The sequence below is a fragment of the Blennius ocellaris genome, assembly GCF_963422515.1.
Source record: "Blennius ocellaris genome assembly, chromosome: 18".
Classification (NCBI taxonomy): domain Eukaryota; kingdom Metazoa; phylum Chordata; class Actinopteri; order Blenniiformes; family Blenniidae; genus Blennius; species Blennius ocellaris.
The window spans coordinates 10,650,482-10,675,137 of NC_137667.1; the positions used below are offsets into that span (position 1 = coordinate 10,650,482).

At 43.1% G+C, this 24,656-nt stretch overlaps 2 protein-coding genes across 2 annotated transcripts; one reads left to right on the plus strand and one right to left on the minus strand.

The window, feature by feature from the left end:
* Positions 1 to 453: 453 nt before the first annotated feature.
* Positions 454 to 8,395, minus strand: LOC308143035 (cytosolic 5'-nucleotidase 1A-like). Its single transcript, XM_080513693.1, has 6 exons — positions 8,198 to 8,395; positions 7,897 to 8,064; positions 3,509 to 3,638; positions 3,216 to 3,338; positions 2,850 to 3,034; positions 454 to 1,796 (listed from the first exon to the last, which is right to left on the minus strand). The coding sequence occupies exons 1-6, from the start codon at positions 8,309 to 8,311 to the stop codon at positions 1,431 to 1,433; spliced, it is 1,086 nt and encodes a 361-aa protein (XP_080369819.1). The 5' UTR covers positions 8,312 to 8,395; the 3' UTR covers positions 454 to 1,430.
* Positions 8,396 to 18,192: 9,797 nt separating this feature from the next.
* Positions 18,193 to 23,229, plus strand: LOC308143291 (synaptotagmin-14-like; the record flags this gene model as incomplete). Its single annotated transcript, XM_080514030.1, has 7 exons — positions 18,193 to 19,117; positions 19,316 to 19,456; positions 20,073 to 20,332; positions 20,878 to 21,309; positions 21,427 to 21,607; positions 22,061 to 22,117; positions 22,913 to 23,229. The coding sequence occupies 7 exons, from the start codon at positions 18,193 to 18,195 to the stop codon at positions 23,227 to 23,229; spliced, it is 2,313 nt and encodes a 770-aa protein (XP_080370156.1).
* Between the last annotated feature and the right edge of the window lie 1,427 nt (positions 23,230 to 24,656).

Consider the following 24,656-nt stretch of genomic DNA (forward strand, 5'->3'; position numbering starts at 1 on the left):
ACAAACAATAAAGTGTATACAATTTATAATGTTGAGGTTTTGTAAATAAATGTAATATAAAGCTGGAATTTTCTATCTTTTGAGTAAAGCTACTGACAACAGAAACTAGAGATTAAAAGACTTGAATAATATAAAAAAAGGTCCATAAAATTCTCCTGAAATACATAAATGTGGACATTTGTAAAATGTTACTTCCACCCAAGTAAATGGAAGCTTTTCTGTACAAGCTGTTACTTCTGTTTGTTTGTTGGATTTAAAAGATGGATGGACATTTTCAAATAAGCTTGTATAATAGGGGTTAAACCGAAAAAGAAAATATTTACCCGTGAAACTAAACTGAGGTGTAAATGCAAAAGAGTGCTCAAGAGTTAAATTGACAAATGTAAAAACATACGTGGTTAATGAAAAAAAACCAACTGCCCACAATACGTTTCACAAACCCAAAAACTAAACTGCAATTGCCCAATATTTCTTTATTTATCAAATTCAATCCTTTATGCTCAATACTGTGCCCTTCTAACTGTTGACAAGTCATGCAGATATTCACACATTTCTATAGAATAAAATAAACTGAATGCATCTGCATGCATTCACATATACAGTCAATTCCATTCTAAAAGTGGAGTTACAGTTTATTGCAAGATGGTTAGATATAGGATAAAAGTATAAACATCCTACAATGTGCAATTTGTGCGCAACAACAGCAAGAACATGAACAAAAGACAACATCAATTTCCTGGGAGCTAAAATCTCATTCTACCATCGCACACAACTTCCTTATTAAAATCCCATTAAATGTGAGGGAATATTGCCAAACAAGAAAGAGGTTGGAAAATTTTAACCTGGCAAAATCCAAAACAGAATAAATGAAACGATAAAAAAAATTGTATTTCCCACCTCAGTCATGTAGTATATAAGTCAATAAAGTGACAGATAAATAACATAAAAATAGAGTATTAAAATGTAGAAATAAGTATGACAATCCGACGCGAGCACTTGATGGCCACAGTTCTTTTCTCCATCAATCAATGTCTTTTTATGTCGCGTTTTATCCTATTCAGGGGTCGCAAGGGGGGCTGGAGTTGATCCCAGCTGACTATGGGCAAGGGCAAAGGCAAAGCACACCCTGGACGAGGTCACTCATCTATCACAAGGGAAACGTGGTATTTCAGAAACACTCAACTATCAAAAGGTACACGTGAAGTACAGTACAAACCGAAGATCTCATGAATCTCAAGTAATTCCTGCTGCGAAAGCCGTCTCATAAAAATATATTGGGAAAAACTCCCCTTCAGAGAATGCCAAATTCTCAACAAAAATCCTCTCCTAAGTGCTGCATTATTTTATTTTTTTTATCTCCAAGATTTCTAAAATCAATCTTGGGAGCAAACCTGTTACTATGCAAGTGACGAAGCAGCAGCACCTTTCACTTATTTCTTTTTGGGAGGCTGCTCGATGAGTTTGCCCCTGTTGTACTTCTGTCCGATTCCATAGGGGACGTGCGCGGCTATGGTTCCCAGCTCACTGGCCCCCTCGATGTGGAACATCTGGTCATCGAAGAAGATGTGCGGCTTGATCTTCTGCAGCAGCGGCCCCTTGGGGGCGCCGGCCAGGAAGAGGGCCTCGTCGATCTCCAGACCCCAGCTGCGGAGGGTCTTCAGGACACGAGCCCCGGAGCTGGCGGCACTGCGGGCTGTCACCAGGAACGTCCTGATGGGGCAGTCCAGACGCTCGTCCCTCTCGTAGAACTTTCTCTGCAGCTTTCCCAGGGCCTCTAAGAAGCACTTCAGCGGACCCTGCGAGGTGAATGAAAATGCAGGAGAATGCAAATGTAGCAATCAACGCAGACATGAGATCTCGAGTGATTCAACCTCACAAGCAAACACACTCTGATAGCAATCTGATGAATGGCGCCTGGTGAATCTGACAAGTAGATTTATTTCCTTCTGTAGGATGACGACCTCTCCTTTAATCAAGTCATTGTTTCTGAATTACAATTGCAGTGTTATGGAATATTCAGCAAAGATACAAAAAGACACACCTCGATGAAAATTGTCTCGGTCGATTTACCATATGTAAATGCAACCAGCCAAGCCGGCTCGACATGCTGAAACCAAAGCACGCAGTCAGAACTGCTGCGACCGAGAAGCTTCAGCCATCAAGGTAAAGTCAAACGAAATTCCTAGAACTCCAAGCCACGGGTTTGTTTGACGACATGTGTGGCCTGATCTTTGTAGCAGGGTCACTTTGGGAGCATTCATTTATTACTTATACTTTGTCACTGTTCTGTAAGTCTCTTAAATTTTTTACTTTTACTAAGTACAGTTCAGTAATTCAGAAAAATAATAGTAGTTACTTTTGTGCTTTTACTGTTGATGCACTGCTTGAACATCGGCACACAAAGGTGGTGAAAGCATGTCCTTGATCAGAATTAGTCTTGTATCGGTCACACTGACTGTAGTAAATTGAAAATGTTTAGCCAATTTTTTACCGAAAAGATTTTTCACTTGCGATAATTCTTCAGGTATAAATTGAAATTTTTGGTCAGTTTAATGCTCTACCACAGACTTTGTCATGCGAAAGACACACATAATGACTTTAAAGCGATGAAGTCATAAAATATTCTTAAACCCATGACGCTGCCCTGTGACGGGTTTAATAAAGAAGTCCAACGTGCACATTTTCTTTCACCTAAATCTTTCTAGCGCAAGTAGAAATTAAAAGAGTTGTATACTGACTGTACATGCGGAGAACAAAATGAGGCAGATTCTACTTCACAACTTGTATTTTTATCAGTACGTGAAACTATAGATCACGTGTTCTTCTAAGTGAGATGCTGTTGATGTTACCTGAGCAAGAGGCTTGTTCTCAAACTCCTTCTCGTGCTCAAAGAAGGTGTCCAGGCCGTGTTTCTTCACAATGATCTCCGACTCGTCTGAAAAGAGCACGGCATCGCCATCGAACGCCACCCTCAGCTGAGTGCTGCTCAAGTCGAGCTCCGTCTCTGGGGTAAACATCGTAGCGGCAGCAATTCCTATTGAGAGGAAAGAGGCTCGGTTAAAAACATAAACATTGCCGCAACTTCCATTCACGCACCGTACAACAATGTATCCGACGTCTGTCCTTTCAGGTTGTTATAAAGCTCTAAAACATCAGTTAACGTTTGCATCCGTCTATCTATATGTCACGTTTTGGTTGTGATTGCCACCACTCACCTTCCTCTATGGCTTCTGTGACTTTCTCTGAATCTTTGGAGAGGTAAAGATTGGTCATGTAGGCCTTCAGGTAGCCTATCGGGCTCTGGCCTCCAGTCATACAGAATCGCTCTATGGTCAAATCTGAAAGCAAAAGATATCGAGTTGGAAATATACGAAGAAGCAAATCCTGCTCTAATTGGTCTCGTTCATTTTTCTAGGAGGTAATTAAAGTACAAGGCCGAGTGCCGCTGGTCAGCGAGCCGTCACCTCGCCGAAACAATCAACAGTGTTTGGCTTCTGACGCGGCGTACCGTAATGATTGATGCTGTTTATGAGACGCACTCCAACTTGAGCAAGGTTGTTAGTCATTAAAACGATGTCAAAGAGCTGCTCGCTGTCGGGGTAGAGCAGCCTCAGTCGAGAGTTGACAGTCATCAGTGCCTTGGAGAGACGAAGAGAGAGGAAAAACCCCACGATGAACACACAGAGAAAAAGACATTGACTCACACCGCTCAACGCGAGGTTATAACATAGCTATTACAACAACTTTACCGCACATTTCGTTCAGGGAAATCACTCAGGCAGGATGTAACAAGAACACAAGAACAATGTGGTGACTTTTTGGTGTGAGCACACAAACTATAGCTGAGTTAAAGCTCCGCACAAGCCAAGTTGCATTTCTGTATAGAGAAGCAGCGGAAGCTTTCAAACAACGTGAAGGTTGCTAAGGAAGGCGAGGTGGACGAGTGAAATTAAAATAATAAATAAATCTAAAAAAAAAAACACAATTGTGTGAGACAAAGAGAGGAGCAAGTGAAATCCTGACAAAAAAAAAAGTAACAACAGCGAAAGGGAAGAAGAGAATGAAAAAGAGGAACTAAAAGATCTGGTTGGTTTGTGCAGCAGTTGCGAGGACTTGATATTTAAGAATGACTGACGTGTGGCAGAAGAAGGAGCCTTCTATACAGTCTTAAGAAGCTCATGCACAAAATATAAGAGGTTTTATGTCATTCTTGACAAGGTATAATAAAAATGTTTGCTGTTTTGTGCAACAAGTTAATAAAAATGTCAGATTAAATGTGACATTATCTCAGATATCTGTACCAAGCAGAAATATCCATGAATCCTTGAAGGGATTATAGCAAACAGTGGAAATTTAAAAAAGAAGCTTTCTCTTATAGGAAAGACTGAGTGAATTATCACACACCTACACTTGTTTTAATATTGATGCAATCCAGCCAAACTTATACAAGTTCATTTGGCAAAACGTACAAAATATACAATAATCAAATAGTCTGCAGATTATCAGTCGTGCAAAACATCCACCCATTTTAGCATGCCAGCCGTACTTTACTGGGTTAAATTCAGGAAGACGATACATGTTGCCTGTTTTTAAACACACCCCCTTATAATCACTTTATTAGCCAAAATAATAAACCAACAAATGGCACCGGAAGAGCAGTTACACAGCACTGACTGTAGCCCGGAGGTGTTTATGCACATTCAACTTAACTACTGTTTATCTACTGTATTGCATTTTACTGCCCTGCACTTTTGTATTTGTAATTTTCCACTCATCTTTTTGATTGATGCATGTTGCATTCCCATTTCATCCAAGACCGAGAAATGAAAGCCATCGCATCACGGCACAAACAGAAAGACCAACTCCACTCACATTCACACATTCACATCAACAAGTAAATTTACAGAGAACAATTAGCCTCAAATGCAGGCCTCTGGTGTAGAAGAGGAAGCTGAAGTAGTTAGAGAAAACCCCCGCAAACAAGCTATAAATATACAAAACTAAGCACATAAAGGCCCCCGAGCCTAACCTGGGCTCAATCAGAGGGTTTTCGCACTAACAACTCCACTTGGTGGGGAAAAAAAAGCTCCTTAAAGCTGCAAAACCAGCTTGGGAAGCAATGAAGATCTACATTTACTTTATTATTGATTCAGTCCAGCGATAACTACAGGATTTATACTTCATGAACCAATAGAGTTAACAAAACAACACAGTCTGAATTGTACCAGTCATGCAGCTCATGGTTTATCCAATGCTCGTCTCAAAGGCGACAAAGATCCTTCGCCTTTTTTTCTAAAAAGCTTCAGCAGATCGACATGACTCCAGTATCAAGACTCCGATTTCACCATAGTCCGTACACAGTTTGTATAGAATCAATACGTCTTTCTTTTTCAGTGGCAACACCCTGCAAACACCCTGCTGAGACTTGCAGCAAGAGCGGGGAAACGCCCGGAGCTGCTCGGCCCTACTGTACCTACACCACCTTGAATTTTCAGTGATTCCACAATATGAACAAAGAACTACCAGATCGGACATTTAGAAGTTCAGAAGCCTGAGCGACAGGTGAAACTACTTCAAAGCTTTGCACAAGCCCAATTTCCTGGAACATCTTTGAAGGTGAATGACACAGTTCGTCATCTACACTTTTTTTTCTCCAAGCTAATAATGGAAGATGACAGTCAGAGAATATAAAAGTGAATATTAGGACAGATGATAGTCGTGGAAGATCTCTGGAATGTGTAATGATGTGATATTGCATGGCAATTTTGCTTGGGAAAAAAATACGGAATCACATTTAAACAGTTGCTTTGCGCACAGAAATCTAATGCCAGAGACAAAATTCACGTTAAAGGTAACTTACTATTTTTAATAACAGGAAGTTGTAGAATAATAGAACTTGATGGTCTGAAGGCATTAATCACAAATCTACGGAGAAAATTAACCCACTCACAAAGTTTTGGACTAGTAATGCTTAAATATGGGGAATTGTTCTGAATTTTACACAAGTTTTTGTATCAAATAGAAGAAAAATGGCCTGTAATTGTGTTTACTTTCATTCCAGCTGACTTAAAAAAAGCAAAAAACAAAACACTCTGATCAGAACTGGAGAGATCCGTCATAATGTCAAAGATCACAACCAGCAGTAACTATGACAACCACTACATCCCCCTGCATTATAAATGCCTTGTTTCGCCATGCTGCCAGACCAAAAAAATAACTACAAAATTCTCACCAAGTTAACTTCTTTAGAATAATAAAGTTCAATCACAAAGGTCTTGCATCTTGTAAAAAGAGCAGAAGGATGGATGCAAAATTATATTAAAACCCAAAGCCATTGTTTCCTTTATAAAAAAAAAAAAAAAAAAAATCATATAAATGTTATGTTGTAATGTGAACAAAATAAAACCCTGCAACACCACACAGGCCAATTATCGCACCACTATACCCAGCAAAATGCACCCTAGTCTGACATTTGATAATATTCTACATCTGGCATTCAGAAAACGTTTCGTTCAGCAACAAAACAAAGTAAGAATGTGGAAAAACAAAAACCTAATTCGGTCTCTACAAGCAGTCAGGTTCACAGTCAAAGGTCACACACACTGCCTCCAACAATGTTGAAGAACTAAAACAACAAAAAAATGCAAATTAGCAGCGACGTAAAAGACAATTCCTGACAAAACAAGGTATGATCCTTCTTCCTGTAATCTCCTTCATTCCAGTGTGACGATATATTGCAAAACAGAATTGTAAAGAGCTTCAATGAACACTACACCTCAACAAACATTGACTCTGCAGAGTGCAGAAAGGTTGGAGACATTTCAGCGGTAAAAGAAATTCAGGTTTTTCTTGTTGGAATTTCACAACTTTCAAAAAAACGTTCAACACGTTAAAAGAATGAAAAGTCCTGCTGGCAACAGAAGACAATGTCATTTGATATGTTATTACTATTATCTGTGATAGTACTGTAACTGTTATTATCTATGTAGGCATTTATTAGCAAGGGAACACTATTTTAATCATTTAAATTATGTTTTTCTTTTTCTTTGTAACAATGACTATAACAAGATAGAGAGAGAGAGAGAAATTGTCACCTGCTGGTTGCCCTTGGCTACGTTTTTATTCGGGATGCCCTAATTGCCGCAACTCGGATTTGCACAAAACGCAAGCGGACAAAATTGAAGTGAAGACAGAGGAACAGCAAAACACAAAACTAAACTTGTGAGAAAAGGTACTAATACTGAAATTTGAACAATTCTGCAATAAATGACAGGTAATGTAAACTAATAACTCAACAACTACACCCTGGTTTTCATCCTAATTAATTTTGCAAAAAGCGAGGGGATGGATGAATGAATGAATGAATGAATGAATAAAGCAGTGGTTAGCGTACAGAGACAATGTTCTGGCAATACCAGCCAGGCCCTTCCTGTGTGGGGTTTGCATGTTCTCCCGCGTGCACACGGGTTTCCTCCAGGTTCTCCTGTTTCGTTTCCACAGTCCAATCAAATGCATGTGAGGTGAATCGGTGACCCTAAAATTTGCCCTGAGGTGTGAACATGAGTCTGTATGTTTTCCCCTGCGATGGACTGACAGACTGACAAGATGGACTAGTGCCTGAAGACAAATACCTGACATGATGCCAACCTGAGGTGTGGTCTAATGGCTTCAACAGACTCGGGCAACTCTTGCACACGTAACTGTGTCTGTTTAAAGCTGAATTTCCCTGATTTGAATGGTGTCGGTGAGGTTCTTTTGGAAAGAAATGGAGTAAATAACACACGATTAAAGGAGGGGATTGAGGACACGCCCTGCAAACACCCTGCAGAGACTTGTAGCAGCAGCAGTGGGTGGTGGGGGGGAGGTATCACTCTCACCTGGGGGTCTCATGCCTACCTTGACGAAGGGGAAAGCAGCTCCTGGCTTCAGGGGCTCGTTTTCATGCTCCACCTGATAGGCCACGTACTTCTCCACTCCCTCCTCCTCGTAGATCTTCCTCTCTGCCACCATGTTGAAGAGGGTGCGCGAGGACACGGCGATGGTGACGGCATACTGGGGTTTGGGCTGGGAGGCCACGCGAAGCACACAATATATTCATTAAAACGACTAATCGCAGCGACGACTTGTGGAGGGGAGGGGAGGAGGGGAGGGGAGGGGGGGGGGTTGTAAAGCCGAATACAATTCACGAAGTACTCACAGGTCTCGGTTTGTTACTTTTGAGGTTGTCAAAGAAAGCTTTGGCTTCAGCCCAGTCCTTCTCCTCTCCGTTGTTTGGATGAGCAGCCGTCCCCTCTGCTTTTATCTCGCTCATTCTGCCCAACTTTAGTGTCTCAGAACTCAAAACAAGGCCACATTTAAAGTGAGAGGCTACCGCCAGCGAGGAGGAAAACTTTGCGGAAACGTTGTGGAGGGACCGTGGTGGGCGTGTCCCCCGCCTGTGACGTCACCCGAAGTACTACTCAAGTTACAATGCTTTAAGGTACTCTCAGGTACAAGGAGTACTGTGATGAAAAGGCGGATGATGAATATAACCAAGAACTGCAGACGTGTTGTACATAAATAAGCAATGTTTTTGTTTTTATTGTGGGAGATCGAAGTTGATCTCATTTCTAATTCAGTGGAGTTACTGGGAACAGAAGAGGAAAGAGTATTGGTAAATTCTACTGAAATTTTATTAATTTACAGGTAAAAGTTATGTTGTTACACAATGATGCTCGAAATACTCAGTGCCTGTTATAGATTTTATTTAACATATAAGTTATATCACAGGCTACTACACTGACAATTAACTCGTCATACTTCATTAATCTATTTGGGGAAATTCCTTTTTCAGCATTTACCCATCCTATTTCTAAGTTGTAGCGGGTGGCCACATTAAGGTGCACAGTGGAGCTGATGGAGGTCAAGGGTCATGTTCAGGGACCCACCGTGGTGACCCATCTGCTCTGGGATTTGAACCTAAGTACTATTAATTTCATATTGCCTGAATAATACAAGTAAATGTATGATTCTCATTCCTGTTGTCCAATCCAGCAGAGTTACTGACAATCAGAAATAGAGAGAGGACTGCATACTTTTGTTCAACTACAATCATTGCTTAAATTGTACTCATCTACAAGTGATGATGTTGTTAAAAATTCTCAGAATTCTTAAAAAAAACAAATGAGGAAATGTATTTACCCTGTTCATAATAGTAAGTAATTCAGGAGAATTACTCAGTGGCGGCGGAAGAACTGAAACTTTGTGCTCATGAACAACTGCTTCAACCTGCACAACACTGCATTGTTACTATTATTATAAAGTAGATAGAGATTCTTTCTACAAGACCAACACTTTTAAAAGTAGACATGTGGCTATTTAAAACTAAAACTTTCATCAAATCTCACCAGGAGGTATTATTTGTACATGACTTCATGTCTTTTAACACCACCCAGACTTTTACTACTACACTACTATATTTATATTCTTTACAGATAGTACTGACCCTATTCTTCAATGTAAACCTGGATTTTTGCACACAATTTAAGCAAATCCACTCAACCAAGTGGTTGAGTGCTTTTACCATCCTCAGCTTGTTATATGTATTCAACTCAAAACACAGATTTATTATTGTTTTACACGGACTGGGGAAGTCCAATACATGGTTTTAAACGAAGAGTGTTTATTATAAATACGCTGTATGGTGTGGGTGTTAATGAGATGATTACACAACACGCGCGCGCACACACACACACACACACACACACACACACACACACACACACACACACACACACACACACACACACACACACACACACACACACACACACACACACACACACACACACACACACACACACAAGCACATGAATGACCTCCCTCCTCCTCCTCCTCCTCCACCCCCCCACACACACTCCGAGTTGGTAGAGTCCGGGACACAGCATCATGGCGATAGACGGTAAGTACTCGGTGTCAGGTGTTCTGCGGAACTCGCGTGAAACTTTCCCCGGGACAAATCCGAGAACGCCGTCTTGACAGAAAATAATTCGCATCCAGCGAGTCATTCCTGGCGCTCGCCTCATTTCCCCCTCAAATCATACCGCAGAGGTGGGACGACAGCAGGTGCGGCGGATGCCCGCACTGATGCAGGACGGTCGGTTCTGATCCCTCCGTGGGATGCGCGAGGAGGATGGAAGTGACGCTTAAAGTCAACGGTTCTTATGCGGTGACCGACCGAGCCGTAGCATTGATTCAGACGCACCTGAAGCCACGTACGGATTTATTTTAATATCCTAAGTGTTTCTTTGCACACGCTGCAATTTGACACCGCATTGTAGGTACTTTGTTTCGCTCCTGTCAAAGACCTAGATGATTTTGCGGATGACGACAATGGTGTGATATTTACGGAGTTTGAAAACACTCCGCTGACGTCAAAAGCGTTTGTCGTACTGGCCACACGTGCAGTTGATGTTTGCGGCTAATTATGATGGGACGTGGTGCACACCGGACACACGACGTGGACAAATGTCTCCGTTAAAGGTTGAAAGTGAGAGTGCCCGGGACGCGTCGTCTCATTTCCATCCCGTCCCGTTACCGACACGATTTGTTGTGGTGTCACGTGCACCCGAGCGTGCAGCTCCGGTTGTTGACACACCGTGACACCCGAGAGAGGCGGTGCAGCCACACCGTGGAAATGTCATTTATCCACCCTTAATTAGGTTAGCCACTCAAATGACTAGGATTTGAAAGAGTTTCAATTAATATTCTCACGAGTTGGATTTCCTTCCTTCGCAGGACTGTTGGATGATACTGCAATAGGTATTTACCTCGTAAAAACGGGATCACCTGGGCCAAAGATACCCTGGAGGCTCTTTTCTTTACTACCCCTCTACTGTCAAACCAAGTGAAAGTTGTGAATGTCTGATTTCCTAATCCTTTCTCACATAATAAGATATTAATAATATGAGGAGTCATGTTATGTAAATACATACCTCCGTCCCCTAGATCCCACCTGCTGCTCCCCCTTAATCAATGTTATAGATAAGTTATAATCTGGGTGTGATTCATTTGGACCCAATGTCTATCAGTTTGTAGAGTTTTGCACCTTTACAGAGAAAAAACAGCAACCGTTCATCGCGTAAGTAAGCATTAGTTATGGTGGAAAGGAAAAAATACTCCTTTTTTACAGGGAAAAATCTGCAGAACCAGGCTCAAATGTGGAGACTTTCTGCTGTTCCGGTTGGTGTATGAGAACCCTGGAGTGCCTGGTGACAAGCCGCACATGCTGGTAGAACATGCAAACTCCACACAGTAGCCAATCAAACTTTATCTTTTAGCAAAAAAAAGATTTTGACATTACATCTTTTTGTATTTCTCATGATAAACAATCCTATCGACAGTACTGAAACTAAAGCCACTAACCTATTGCAAAATGTGCAAATATATATTTTCCTGTGTTCATATTGCCTTCTTCATTGGTATGTTATTTATAAAAGTAGACTAAATCAACACAGCTTGTGTTTGTATAGGAAACACTATTGTTGAGGCTGTAAGTTGTTGACGTATGGGATACATTTGGATACAATGGAGGGCTTTCCGTACAAATAAATCTGAAGACATCCTCATCGTCATGACAGATCTGTGCTACAGCTCTGTGTTTCTCCTTCCCTCAGGTGGAAAATAGGAACGAATGAACAATTTCTGTGTTTTGTTGATACTTTTATATGACAGTTTCATTTTCAACTTAAAACTATGTCACTGGACAAAGCAACGTCATTTTAAAACAATGTATTTTTACCCGGTACCGTGAAAAGCTTTAGTTTATAGAGGGTGTGCCTGTCTGCTGTGTGCTTCAGAGCTTCCTTTTGGCTCAAGCATCTCAGTCTACATCCAAAAAATATAATCAGTAATTTTCAGAAAGCAATGTCATATACAGCAATCTTTTTTTTTTTTTTTTTTAAATCACGCGGGGGCAAAATGTCACATTTATATTTAAGGTGAAATATGAAACTGCTCTCACAAAGTTTAAGCTATCAGAGCAGTAGCAGCTTTTATGGTCTCAAATTCAGAGGCAAAGTGGCGCAATCACTTGATAGTGAAGCCTGGAAAGGCAGTGTAAGGATGTGTGTGATTATGCATCAGTCTCTGGGTGAGGAAGCGATACCTGTTCCAGTATCCTTCACTGACCTAACACAGGGAGAAGGTATTATAGGAAACAGGAGCCATTGCATTTCTTCAGTTGGGTAAAAGCATGAAACCATTTTTTTCTTTCTAATTTACTCTTTATTCAAATAATGTAACATACCATCATTCAAGAAAAAAAAAACCCTGTCAAAACAGAGAGAAAGGTAGATCGGGCTTTGGGAGTTGTGTTGGATTTTACATGTTTTAGAAGGATTGTGATGAATGAATGATGTACAGTCTGTTAACAAGTGTCAAAGGAATGACAACACATTTAATTGATAATTTCAGTTATATAACAATGATTTTGATGTGTGCATGAATTTTGCAAAATTATTGAAAAATTGACACCCAATAAAGCTTTGAGCTTTTCACGTTGGGGTCCAACACACCACCACCCAGTGCATCATGTGCTGTGCATTAACCAAGAATGGCTCAACCACAACTCGGTCCCTCAGACACCATTAGCAAATATATACACACACACACACAAACCCACTCCGTTACAAGTGTGGTCCTAAACTCAAAAAGAAAAGACAAGAAATCTATACAATCTATAGCTGATAACAGTAATACTAAGCTTCTTCTTTTCTTCTACTTTCTCTCTTGTATGTATTGCATCACGGTTGATATCAATAGTTATAATCAGAATAATAATGGTGTAATGTGATGTAAAAGCACATATGATTCATAGGTAGTCCACTCGTACCTTTATACATGCTACGTGTTCATATGTATGAAATACCGACAAACGCTTTCAAGTACTGTACAACCGTCCCTTATCTATATACTAATTTTCAAATGTCTGTCCTCAGCCATGCTAATGCTACCTTTCGTTCCAATGTAATTGTCAATATGCTTGTCCACCTCTATGGAAAAGATGAATGTTTCTAAATTACCCATTTGATTTTTTTTTTTTTTTTTCAAACATCCATGGGTCCATTTAATCAGTTTAATGCTTGCTGACACCTCCATCTGCCAGCTCATTCAAGCGTATACGTGTACAGATAATTTAATCACATCTTATGACCAGACTTCCAACTTCTTGTGTCTGTTTTTGTTCCAGGAGGGGGGAGGAACTGTGGTGTGCATGAGCTCATCTGTGCCCGACGAGGTGAGACCACATCACAGCCGACCACATTGCTGGATATGTGTGTCTATATCAGCATTTAAATAATCTGCATAATCTGGTTAGAAATAGTTCCTGGGCAAGTATGAAACACAAATACTTAAAAGCGCTTTACTGTATTTGTGAATTATGTTTAAGTGCAGTATAAAGAAATATCTTCGTTATACAGACTTCACAGGGCATGTTTTCATGTGAATTATGTACACCATATCAGGTTTTAGTCCACTTCAGCAAAAGAAAACAGCTGTGGGTTCATAATTTATTCAACATGCAGGTTTTGTTTCGTACCTGAGGTCCATGTGTAGGCAATATATCCAGATTGACTACACCTATAAGCAATCATGTCCTAAAAAGTTCCCCGTGCACTGGTTTAAATGCTCAAAATAAAGTCAATAAATGCATAAATGAATGAGGATTAACAGCCACGATGAGGGAATGTTCATCAGTCAGCGTCCCCGGAGTGCAGAACTCTGTCAGGGTAATTTGTTCCTCATGTTTTCAGTTGACAAAAATGGTTAATCGAAGCACACTCACATTTCTCTGAGGTTATTATTCACTCGCTGTTGGCACATCGAATGGTTCAGTGGCTGCATTTTCATGTTTGTTAGTCAGCGCGCTAAAGTCAATACCTGAAGAAGAAAAAAAAGAGAAAAGAAGAGCAGATTGAATCCTGAGGCTCACTTCAGAGCCCTGAGTTCAGCCTCAGTTCACACACCATAAAAACATCTGAATTATTCTCCTTTTTTTTCCTTGTTTATTCTGCCCAGACGCACAAAAATGATACATACACACACTCTGGAAGGATTGCATATGCTTGTGTAAAAAAAAAACCCCACTATAAACTGCACTGCTATCGAGGAAAATATGAGACTTTACCAAGATGGGTATTATGTAAAAAAACTGAGTGGGCGAAGTGTTTGGAAGGCCAGCTGGCTCCACTGCTCCACTTCTCCAGTGTACATTGATGTAGGCTTCAGGTTACCTCAGGTGTGTTAAATTATTCAGCTTTCGTTGACATTTACAGAGCAGGGCCATGTATGCGGTGTCATCACAGCCCGAGGCGCCGCGCCATACGCCGTTCAGTTTCAGCACAAGGCTGCAGAGGTCGTTCTGGCTCAATCAACGCCACCGTCAGCGTCAGCGGCCAGGGTCGATACGTAAGCACGGAAAGAGCTGGACCGCACTAAGAGTGAGGGATTTGTTACATGTCGGATTACTTTAGAGCGGCCCAACTTTGCTCTTTTTTTTTTTTTTGCCTCTTCTTAGATCATCTTCTATCTATAGCAGCAGAAGTGCTGCTCGTAGGGCTTTTTGGGAAACAGCTGGATTTAAAGAGGATATTAATTTAGACAAGGTAAGCCTCTGCTACCACATCGCCCCCCCCTCTTATCTCTCTCTTGCGTCTCTCCGCGTCGACGAGCCTTTTAGCATTCGTCTTTTTCGGCAGCAGTCGGCCCCGGTTGCCGGTCTGCGGCGGTCTCTGCCTGTTGCCATGGTGAGACAAGTCTGTCCATAACAAGTTCAGTCTGAAGTCAGTCTGCTCTGAGGAAAGTGGGCCTCTATTTTCCCTCTCTGCCCTTCTGATTTGGGCGCTCAGGGAGACTCCAGCTTTCACAGCGCCGACCAATTTAATCAGTGACCTGGTGGCGGTTGCTTCGGATGTGAACACCTGCTACACACAACATGTGCGCTCTGTTTATTGAGCTTGAAAGCACGACAGGGTTACTTCTTTGTGTAGGTTTAGGGTTGCAACCAACAGTTATTTTAAGATTCAGGTTTCACTCTTCCGTGGGCTAAATGAAGACCGCAAAACCCAAAGGACCTTTATATCGCTTGTTTTGTCTTAACAATTGTTACCAATACGCTTTGACAAACCAACACAGTATGAGAAGCTTGGCATATTGTTGAGCTGAGTTAGCTCTTTTGCTAAGATACATTTCCTGCATTAAGTCGGAGCTTCACACTCCTAAAACTGAGTATCTTGTTGTAACAATAACACAATACTGTAAAGATCAGTTATAATCATGTCATAAGATTTAATTGTATTTATTTCTCAAATAACAAAACCAGTGTTACAAATTGCTTTGGAAAATAAATACAAGGCCACAAGAATCAATCAGAACCACTTAAAAATATAAAAGTGACAAAATAAAGACTAAAAATTGTAATCATGATCAAATAAAGCCAATGAATCATGTAAAAGTATACATTTGAAACATAATTTAAAAAAGTAGCAAAGAAAAGAATATTGCATTACAACACATAATAAAGGATAAGTAATAACCATAAGAAGACTATATAGATATATATTTAAAAGAAGAGACTGGTCCAACAGACTGTTCTACATATAAAATAGCCATGGTACCAGATATTACAAAAAACTGTTTTGGAATCTAGCAGGGCTGTCAACAGCTTCATGTTAAAGGTGAAGCATGCAGTTATTTGTTCAAAGTTTCTGCTGTGTTTGCCATTAATATAAATTGGTGGTAACAGCTCTTGCACTAAAGCTTTTTCTCTTTAATTACCTCAATAATACATTACATTCTAAAAATGTGGGATTTACTTGTTTTACGATGCTTTAATTGTAAAAGGCCAATCAACAAGCTGCAACTCAAATGCATTCAACTTTTCAAGTTCACTGAATTAAAAACAGGATGCACCTTGAACCTGTGATAGTTGCATCACATATGCAAAAGAAAGTTAATTTATGATATAAGCAAACATTGAAAAAAAAACAATTTTATTGGAAAAGCAAGACTCTTTACTTTTTTTTTTTTTAGCAGACTCAACCATGTGTGTGTGTGTATATATATATATATATATATATATATATATATATACACACACACACACACACACACTATTATCGGTCACACTTTTGTAGTTGTTTGGTTTGACATATGATTTATTGTAACACCTTTTTGTAATCCAACTTTTATATAAAAAGTACGAGATGACTGTGATTTGTGTCCGTGTGTGTCATGTTGTGTAATCATCTCATTAACACCATACAGCGTGTTTATAATAAACACTCTTCATTTAAAATCATCTATTGGACAGGCTTTTCCTGTGTGTGTAAAACAATAATAAATCTGTGTTTTGATTTCATTACATATAACAAGCTGGGGTGGCAGACGTGTGTGTGTGTGTACCAGATGTAGAAACAGTGTCGTCTTATTTTAGTGCAGACAAACAGGTACATTCTTTATTTATATTTCTCTGTTGTAGTCTTCAATACATTTTTAAAAGAGGTCCCTTCAAATATCTTTTTATTAACAGTTTCTCTCTTGCTGTAAAAACGGCGTCGACTCACTCCCCTGTGTCGAGCTGTGATTGGCCAATAGCGAGTTGTGGTCGAAAGTGTTTTAATTGTTTAAGCCTGGAGGTCCATGTGTCTTTCAAATGCGATGTCTCCAATAAAATATCGAGACTCGCCCTCAATCCATATATCTACTATCAAAACCTCGTAGCCTCGAGTTTAACTGGAAACTCATGCAGAACCTTGCCTGCAGTGTCCCTTATCTTCCCAGCTGCCCTTTCCACGGAGGCATTTGATCTTCAAAAAATGCTGTTCACGCTTCATTGTGCCCCAACTTCGCCTTTTTCTCCAGCTATTACAGTGTGCTGTGGCTTTGTGGTAGCCTATTAAACACACTCAGATTCTTTCCTGGGCTTACCAAGTCTACATTTCAGCGAGATTCTGTCCCTTTGAGGCTCTCTTAAAAATAGCCCAGCACTGCACGGATACATGAAGTATGGTTGGCCTACATACAGCGCTGTAGATTAGATCTGGTCTGTCTTTGAAGTGGAAGACACACAAGAGTGTTTAAAAGAACAATTGCTAATAATGATGCCCTGACAAGACAGAAATTTGAATAATTTCCATCCAACATAAGATGCTTATCATCAAAGAAAATTGTTAGTGGAGTCCACATGGGGTTGTTTACAGCTTTTCAAGTTTTTAAGTGCATTTCTAAGCTCACTGCCACCTGTGTGTGTTTTTATTTATTAGCACAGGGACATTTTTTTTTTTAATTTAAAAGAAAAAAGTGAAAACCCCAATTGCATATACCTCCACAGACTAATGCTCGCCTTTGTGTCTAATTTTTGTTTCTCTTTCTTTCTGCCTGCCTTTGCTTTCGCTCCCTCTTGTCTCTCCTCTTCCCTCTTTCTTTTTTTCCTTCTCTCCTCTCCTCCTCAGTCTCTCCTGAGCTTCTGGGTGTCCTGTCTTCCATTGCAGCCTTCATGGCGTTGATGGCTCTGTTTTTTCTTTACCTCAGCAACAAGCTGTCAGTGGCGAATCCTGACGATCTGTCACATCTCAGTGGCTATAAAAACAACAAACCAGGTACTCAACACACTTTACAGATCCGTCACACCGGCCGCATTTACACATAGAGACCAGTTGAATGTTGCACACTCAATGCTGTACTGTTCTAAAAAAAAAACAACACTGACCGGTTGCTCATTTCTGACTATGCTACAGCCATATGACAAAAATAAATTTAGTAATAAAAGGGTTAATATTAATAATACTATAATCTACACATCTCAGGCTTGCTGACAGCATCAAAGCTGACCCTGATATCAAAATAATAATATTCTGCAGAACCCTAATGACCAAAACCTGTGCGTGCACAGGATACAGCTTTCGTGCGTTAGTGGACTCTATTTTGGGATTTGAGGGTTTTTTTGTGCGCTGAGGTACAAATTTATAAATGAACACATATTTTATTTTAGTTAGTGTGCAAGGCCAGGCTGTCTGATTGAAGGACAAGTATAACTGACGCTGTCTCAGCACGCTCCGGCTCAACTCCCTGCTAACAACCACATGTCCATGTCAGAGCCACTGATGAGCTAATCTCGCGGTCGGCGTGGCGACAGGATCCCCCGGCGAGGAGATGGCCTTCTTCAAGAGCTTCCAGCAGAACCTGCCGTCTGTCAACATTACCTCCATCTTGGACTCGGTCACCAGTCGCGTGGACGACCTGGCCAACGCCGTCAGCGACGCCACCTACGCGGTCAGCGACCAGCTGACCGAGCAGGTCACCACCATCATCAACAAGGTGCAGGATGAGGAGGACACGGAGAACGCCAGCGGCCAGGAGACTGGCCCGGCTTGCGCCGCGCAAGAAGGCAAAGCCGGCAGTAAAAGCGTGTGGCAAATGCCCAGAGACTCAGAGACGAGCAGCACAGGTGCAAAAAACAACCAAAACAGCGATACAGCAGAGGCAGAGTACGCCCAGAGCCAGCTGGAGTGGGAATGGAGGGATGGATGCTGGCGAGTTAAAAAGACAGAAGCTGAGCTCGTGGACGAAGAGAAGAAGAAGAGAGAAGAGAAAGAGCTGCAGGAAAAAAGAGAACAGAGGAGAAAGGAAAGGAGAGAGAAGCAGCTGGAGAAAGAAGCCCAGAGGAACAAAGAGGAATCCCGAGAGGGGAGGCAGGAGCAGGACGAGGCCGGTGCTCTGGAGAAACCAGACAACACGAGCGGACAAGACAGTAAAGCGAGCGACGGCGGAGACCGAGCAGACGCTCGGCAAGAATGTGATGAAACTCCTAATTCGGCTGAGAGCGACAGCGTGGCATTAAAACATAAAGATGCCGGTGAAGAAGAGGGTGAGATGGAGGACAGCCCTGAGAGAGAGGGAGACGACGAAGACGAGGCTGAGCTCTCGAAGTCTTCCTCCGCAGAAAAAAAGAAAAAATCAGATAAGAAGAAGAAGAAAAATGCAAAAGAGGGCGCCAAGAGATCTGAGAGAACTCCAGAGGCGGACAAAAAAAAGGACAAACGCAAGAAGAGCAAGAAAAAAAAGAAGGGAACGCAAGGTTAGAGAGTGTGGTGCTTCTTTTCCACTGCCGCTCTCCGGTTCTCCTCTTTATGTTTTCAAATTCACCTTTTTGTTTTGAAGTGTTGTGTCTCAGTTGGCTGCCTCTTCGCTGTAGTTTACACATCTCAGTTTTTTTTTTTCTTCCCCAAAAGATAAAGGGATGTTTGCACTAGTGTGCTCATGTGTCCTCCTACAGAGGGAACTTTATCCGACAGCGAGGAAGACCGAGGCCCCGCCGAGGCCGCGGCCCAGCAGAACGCAACATCTGCATGGAGCAGCAAACGCAAGCAGTCCGCCGAGCAGGGAGGCTACAGCAGCGAGGCTTCCAGCGGACGGGGTGACAGAGCATGCTTATGTATTGCACTGCAGTTACATAAAGTCTTATTTAAGCAGGAGGAGCATCACAGCCAATACACGCAGCAGAGAATCACGCCTGAAGGCTAACAAACACAAAAGAGATGATAGTTAATTGGAGACAAGGTGAGGACAACGCGTAACATGCAAATGAATGGGCTTGTGATGCAACGACCTGCATTCTTTCCCCCCCCCCATCATCTTCTTTAGCGTTTTATACAAGTCAAGGTTGTGGAGCTCATATCAGCGGACTATGAGCAAGGACAGGGTTCACCTCGAGCATGGACAAATGCAAACACGCACACACCCACACACACACTGTATTTTAGAGCCATTAATAAACTCAGATGCATGTTTTTTTGGACTGTGATAGGAAGCCCAAGCACCCAGCAGGTTCGATTCTTCTGCGAGTTGCTCGAGAACACACTGAACAAGTGAAATTGACCCACAAATTTGATAATGATCAATAATATTATTTTGCTTGTTTAATTCTGAGATAGCCTGTATGTCGCATATCCAGTGAACATCTTTGCAGAGTCTCTAGTAGCGCTGCCTACATATCAAATTTCTCTTGCTCTTTGTTGCCGCCCTGAAAGCAGCCAACAGCATCCAGAGGATAAAGAAAGAGTCCTCCCTCACTGAGCTCCAGCCTCCGCCGTACCAAGACCAGGTCTCGGGGGCCCGCGTGTCGTCGCGCTCCCGCTCAGAGCGAGGGGTCCGGAGGGCGTCGTCGCCGCAGCACTGCGACAGCCCCAACGGCTCCAGCGAGGCCAGCGTGGACCAGGACACGGAGAGCTACCTGAACAAAGGCTGCGACGAGGACATACCCAGTGACAGCACCGCTGTCGTAGGACCAGAGGTGTGATTTCTGTGTCTGCACACAGCACATGGAACACAGTGCATTTCAGTTTTGAAGCTTTGTGCATGGACCCGCTGTCAATACAGTAGTATACATGACAAATCCCGTCAGTGGCAAAAGGACAGGTATAAAAACCTTATGTATCTCAAACCGTTCACAAATCATCCCGAGTCCACTTCAGTGTTGTACAGGTTAGATTAACACTGTCAAGGTTCAAGTCCGCTTCCGAAAGGTCATCCTTCAATGTAGATTTGAGCTAAAGCTGGACTGTAATTGGATAGCAAGGAGCATCAGTGAGTTACAGTGACAGCTACAGTTACAGGTCAACGGAACTCTAGAAGCGAGGGTGAGTGATGAGGTGATGGTGTCTATTGAGGATGGAAACAACTCCTGGTTTAGTTTGCTTGCAATTTCATGCCTGCAAATGTAGATTTTCTTATATATTGTAATTTCAGTTGTAAACTGAAATTTTGTTATTTGTTTGGTTCTTTGTTTACTTCATCCCATGCTTAATATAACTAAATATTCTTTCTTTCTCCACTCAGGATGGGCTCCACCTCCCCTCAGCCTATGAGCCCGAGCCTCTCGCCAAGTACGGCACCTTGGACGTCGCCTTCGAGTACGACTCCGGCGAGCAGTGGCTGGCCGTCACGGTCACCGCCGCGACCGACATCCCGGCCCTTAAGCAGACGGGCAACATCTCGTGGCAGGTCCACCTTGTCCTGCTGCCCACCAAGAAGCAGCGGGCCAAGACGGGCGTGCAGAAGGGCCCGTGTCCCGTCTTCACGGAAACATTCAAGTTCTCCAGGGTGGAGCAGGACGCCCTGGGGGACTACGCGGTTCGCTTCCGCCTGTACAGCGTCAGGCGGATGAAAAAGGAGAAGGTCCTGGGGGAGAAGGTGTTCTACCTGACGAAGCTCAACCTGCAGGGCAAGATCGCTCTGCCGGTGACGCTGGAGCCCGGCTCCGAGCTGACGGTGGGGAGCGCTTTGTCAAGTTACACCTCCCTCACGTACGCAGACGAAATCAACTCGCCACAAATTATTCTCACGCGTCTGTTGGGAACTGTTTTCTTTGGGGGTTTGTCTCACCAGGGCTGTGGCTCCGTGGTGAGCGTGTCTCGCAGTGCAGGGGCTCTGTCGTACCGCTCTACCGAGGACTCCGCCATGCCGGAAGTCCTCCTGGGTCTCATCTACAACTCCGCCACAGGACGCCTTTCAGCCGAGGTCATCCAGGGAAGCCACTTCAAAACCACGGCGTCTGAAAAGCCCGTCAGTGAGTAAAGAAGCCGCCACGTTAGCGGCTTTCGCCGTGGTTTTGCGCTCGCTTGGAGCAAAGTGCTGTGCAACGCTGTGTACACTTTGTGTTCGGTACAACTCTCCTTCCTCATGCCCTCTTCCCCATCGGGCGCTCATACATCAGGCAGCTGCTTTGGCAAAGCAGATGGGCAAAACTCCCAGCAGCACACAATCAAAACAAATTGTACATCATTACATTTTAAATGTTCCCTGGCTACGGCACCAACTTTTTAATAACCGAAGCTATTAAATCCGTAATATGAAAGCAACTGCTGCTGATCAGAGTTCCCATGAAAGCTGACCTTCTGGTGTATGTCACAATCCTTAAACTGCCTCCTCTCTTTCTTCTTTCCACTGTTGTGTGTTCTGTGCTGTGCTGTGGTGTGTGTGTGTGTGTGTGTGTGTGTGTGTGTGTGCGTGTCTGCCACAGATGGTCTGTTTTGTTGTGTGAAACACTTCGTAGGGGGACAGCTGTATATCATGAGAGGTAAGACATCAGCCAATTTAGCATGGCCTTGTATAGGACAAGGATGGGAAATGTCACATTTTGAGAATAAAATTGAAAATGCAAATGCTGAGAATCACTTCTTGCCTGGACAGGTCGCCAGTTCACCGCAGGGCAAAGCCACAGCTCCTTTAACCAGGACTCAAATGTACAATTACAGTGATTTTGACTTTGAGAGCCTTTGTGAAAAATCCAAAGCGACATAGCGATGGATGGTGAGCAGTCTCAACCCACACCGATTCTTATCCCCAGTTCATTTGCATGTTCTCCCTGTGCGAGTGGCAGTTTTAATAGTTACTCGGGTTCCCGCCCACAGTCCACACACATAAGACCCTTTATACACGAAAACCCACTGTCTTTTAGATTTTTGTCTCTGCCTTCAGGAAAATCCATCCGATATGAGATGAAGGACAAAATCAGAAGCAGAGATTTTCCATTGTCACAAAAGTTCAATTAGCAACGTGTCCTTCAGGCAACAATGAGCTGTCAGCAGCATTTGTGCTCCCATTTTTTCTCAAGTGTGCATCTATAATTAAATATGTTTTTAGGGCATGCATGTTTCTGGACTGTGGCAAGAAATCGGGAGAACAGTGAGAACATGCAAACTGCACAGAGACTTCAACTTCTAACTGCGACCGTCATTGTCATTGACTCCCATAATGAATAATTCCGGCATCTATCCGAGTGATACGCGTGTGAAGCTTTTGTTGACCGCAGTGTTCCCCTCCCACCACTTGGTGGCACTGTCTCACTGCTCTCCCACACCTCCTTTCCCAGACACGTACGTGAAGCTGACCATGCTGGACTCCAAGGGGAAAGAGATGTCCAAGTGCAAGACCGCCGTGTGCCGCGGCCAGCCCAACCCCACCTACAAGGAGACGTTCGTGTTCCAGGTGGCGCTCTTCCAGCTGTCCGAGGTGTCGCTGGTGGTGTCGGTGTTCTGCCGCCGGAGCAGCATGAGGCCCAGGGAGAGGCTGGGCTGGGTCTCCCTGGGCCTCAACAGCACCAGCGAGGACCAGCAGGCCCACTGGGCCGAGATGAAGGAGGCGGAGGGACAGCAGATCTGCCACTGGCACACACTGACGGACACATAGGAGGAGGACTCGCGCCGACTTCTGACAAGCACCTTCTGAGAGCTGTGCGTTTTGTGTGCGTGTGCGTGTGTGTGTGTGGCATACAGGTGCAGGAGCACCCTCTCACCCGCCACCTTTCTCTGCTGCAAGACTGATGTTAGAGGTCAAGGGTGTCGACTCCAGTGTCCAACAAAGTGACGACAGCTCACCGAGGCGACGGGGGAAATGATTTATATTCCAGCAAAAAAAATGCATGTACACACACACAACTGTTTACAGGACGATCTTGAGGCACTTCCAGACACTTTGTGTCTCTGATTCTTGGACCAAAGAGCTCGGTCCCGGACAAGCAGACTGACTCCTTCCTTCCTTTAATCTCTCCTGGGCTTTTCAGCTGCCACCAGCATACCAGACATTTCTCGACCAGTCGTAGCCACTGACAAAAAGGGAATGCACCTAAAGACTGTTACAAAGGGCCTACTACATGCTGCAACTACGCTTACGAGCTATGCTTTGTACAGTGTTTTCATGCAAATGACAAATATGCAAGATCCTCTTATTTGATTTGTCTGTCATGTTTTGGGAGTTTCACTTTTCTTTTCTTCGAGCGGTTCTCCCCTGGCTACATATCACACAAAAACACGGTGGTCTTGCACAACTCCACACGGTGCATCCGACGCCACTTTAAATGAGAGGAATGCAATTCTCCTCTTTTTTTTTTAACGCGCGTGCTCGCCAGCTCCACATGCCACAGAAATCAAAGAGGCAGCTTCCTTCTCCTGTGTAATACAGATTGAGCCCGTTTCTCCATTCAAGCCTTCTGACAACTCAGCCATGTTCATTCATGTAGAAACACGGTGCTTCCCGCTGAGGAGGAATAATATGCAAAAGCCTGCGCGGTCCAATAAAACCTGGCTACGAGTGGCAGAGAGAAGATACAGCCAGGGGATCAATCAGAGTGTAAAATTAAATAAAGACGAGAGAAAAAAAGAAGAAAGAAAATGAAGTGCGAAAACTGTGACAAACTGATTTCACCTGCAAGATCTTGATTTGGAACAAAGCCAATTTTAACGCATCTGAAAAAGCTGCTGTGAGTCAGAAAATCCCACAGATGACTGCTAAAGAAACACACAGCCGCACCCATGCTTCAGAGACCCCCCCCCCACCCCTCGCTGCTGGGTGTGGGGAGCATTTGTCTCCCATCTCGTCCCGCTGATGTCACATTTGAAACCCTCTGCTTGGGAGTTTGGGGCGCCGGAGCCGCACCTCGTCTCTCCTGCTCCAACAGCCATTCCCACAAAGCCAAACTTTATCCAGCGGGAGATTATTTTTTGCAGGATCTAATGAAAAACACATGCCTTGCATTCCTGCCCGATGCACAATTGGTTTACTGCAGAAAGGGGGAATCACAGACACATGGAGAGACATTCTCTCAGGCCACAACACCA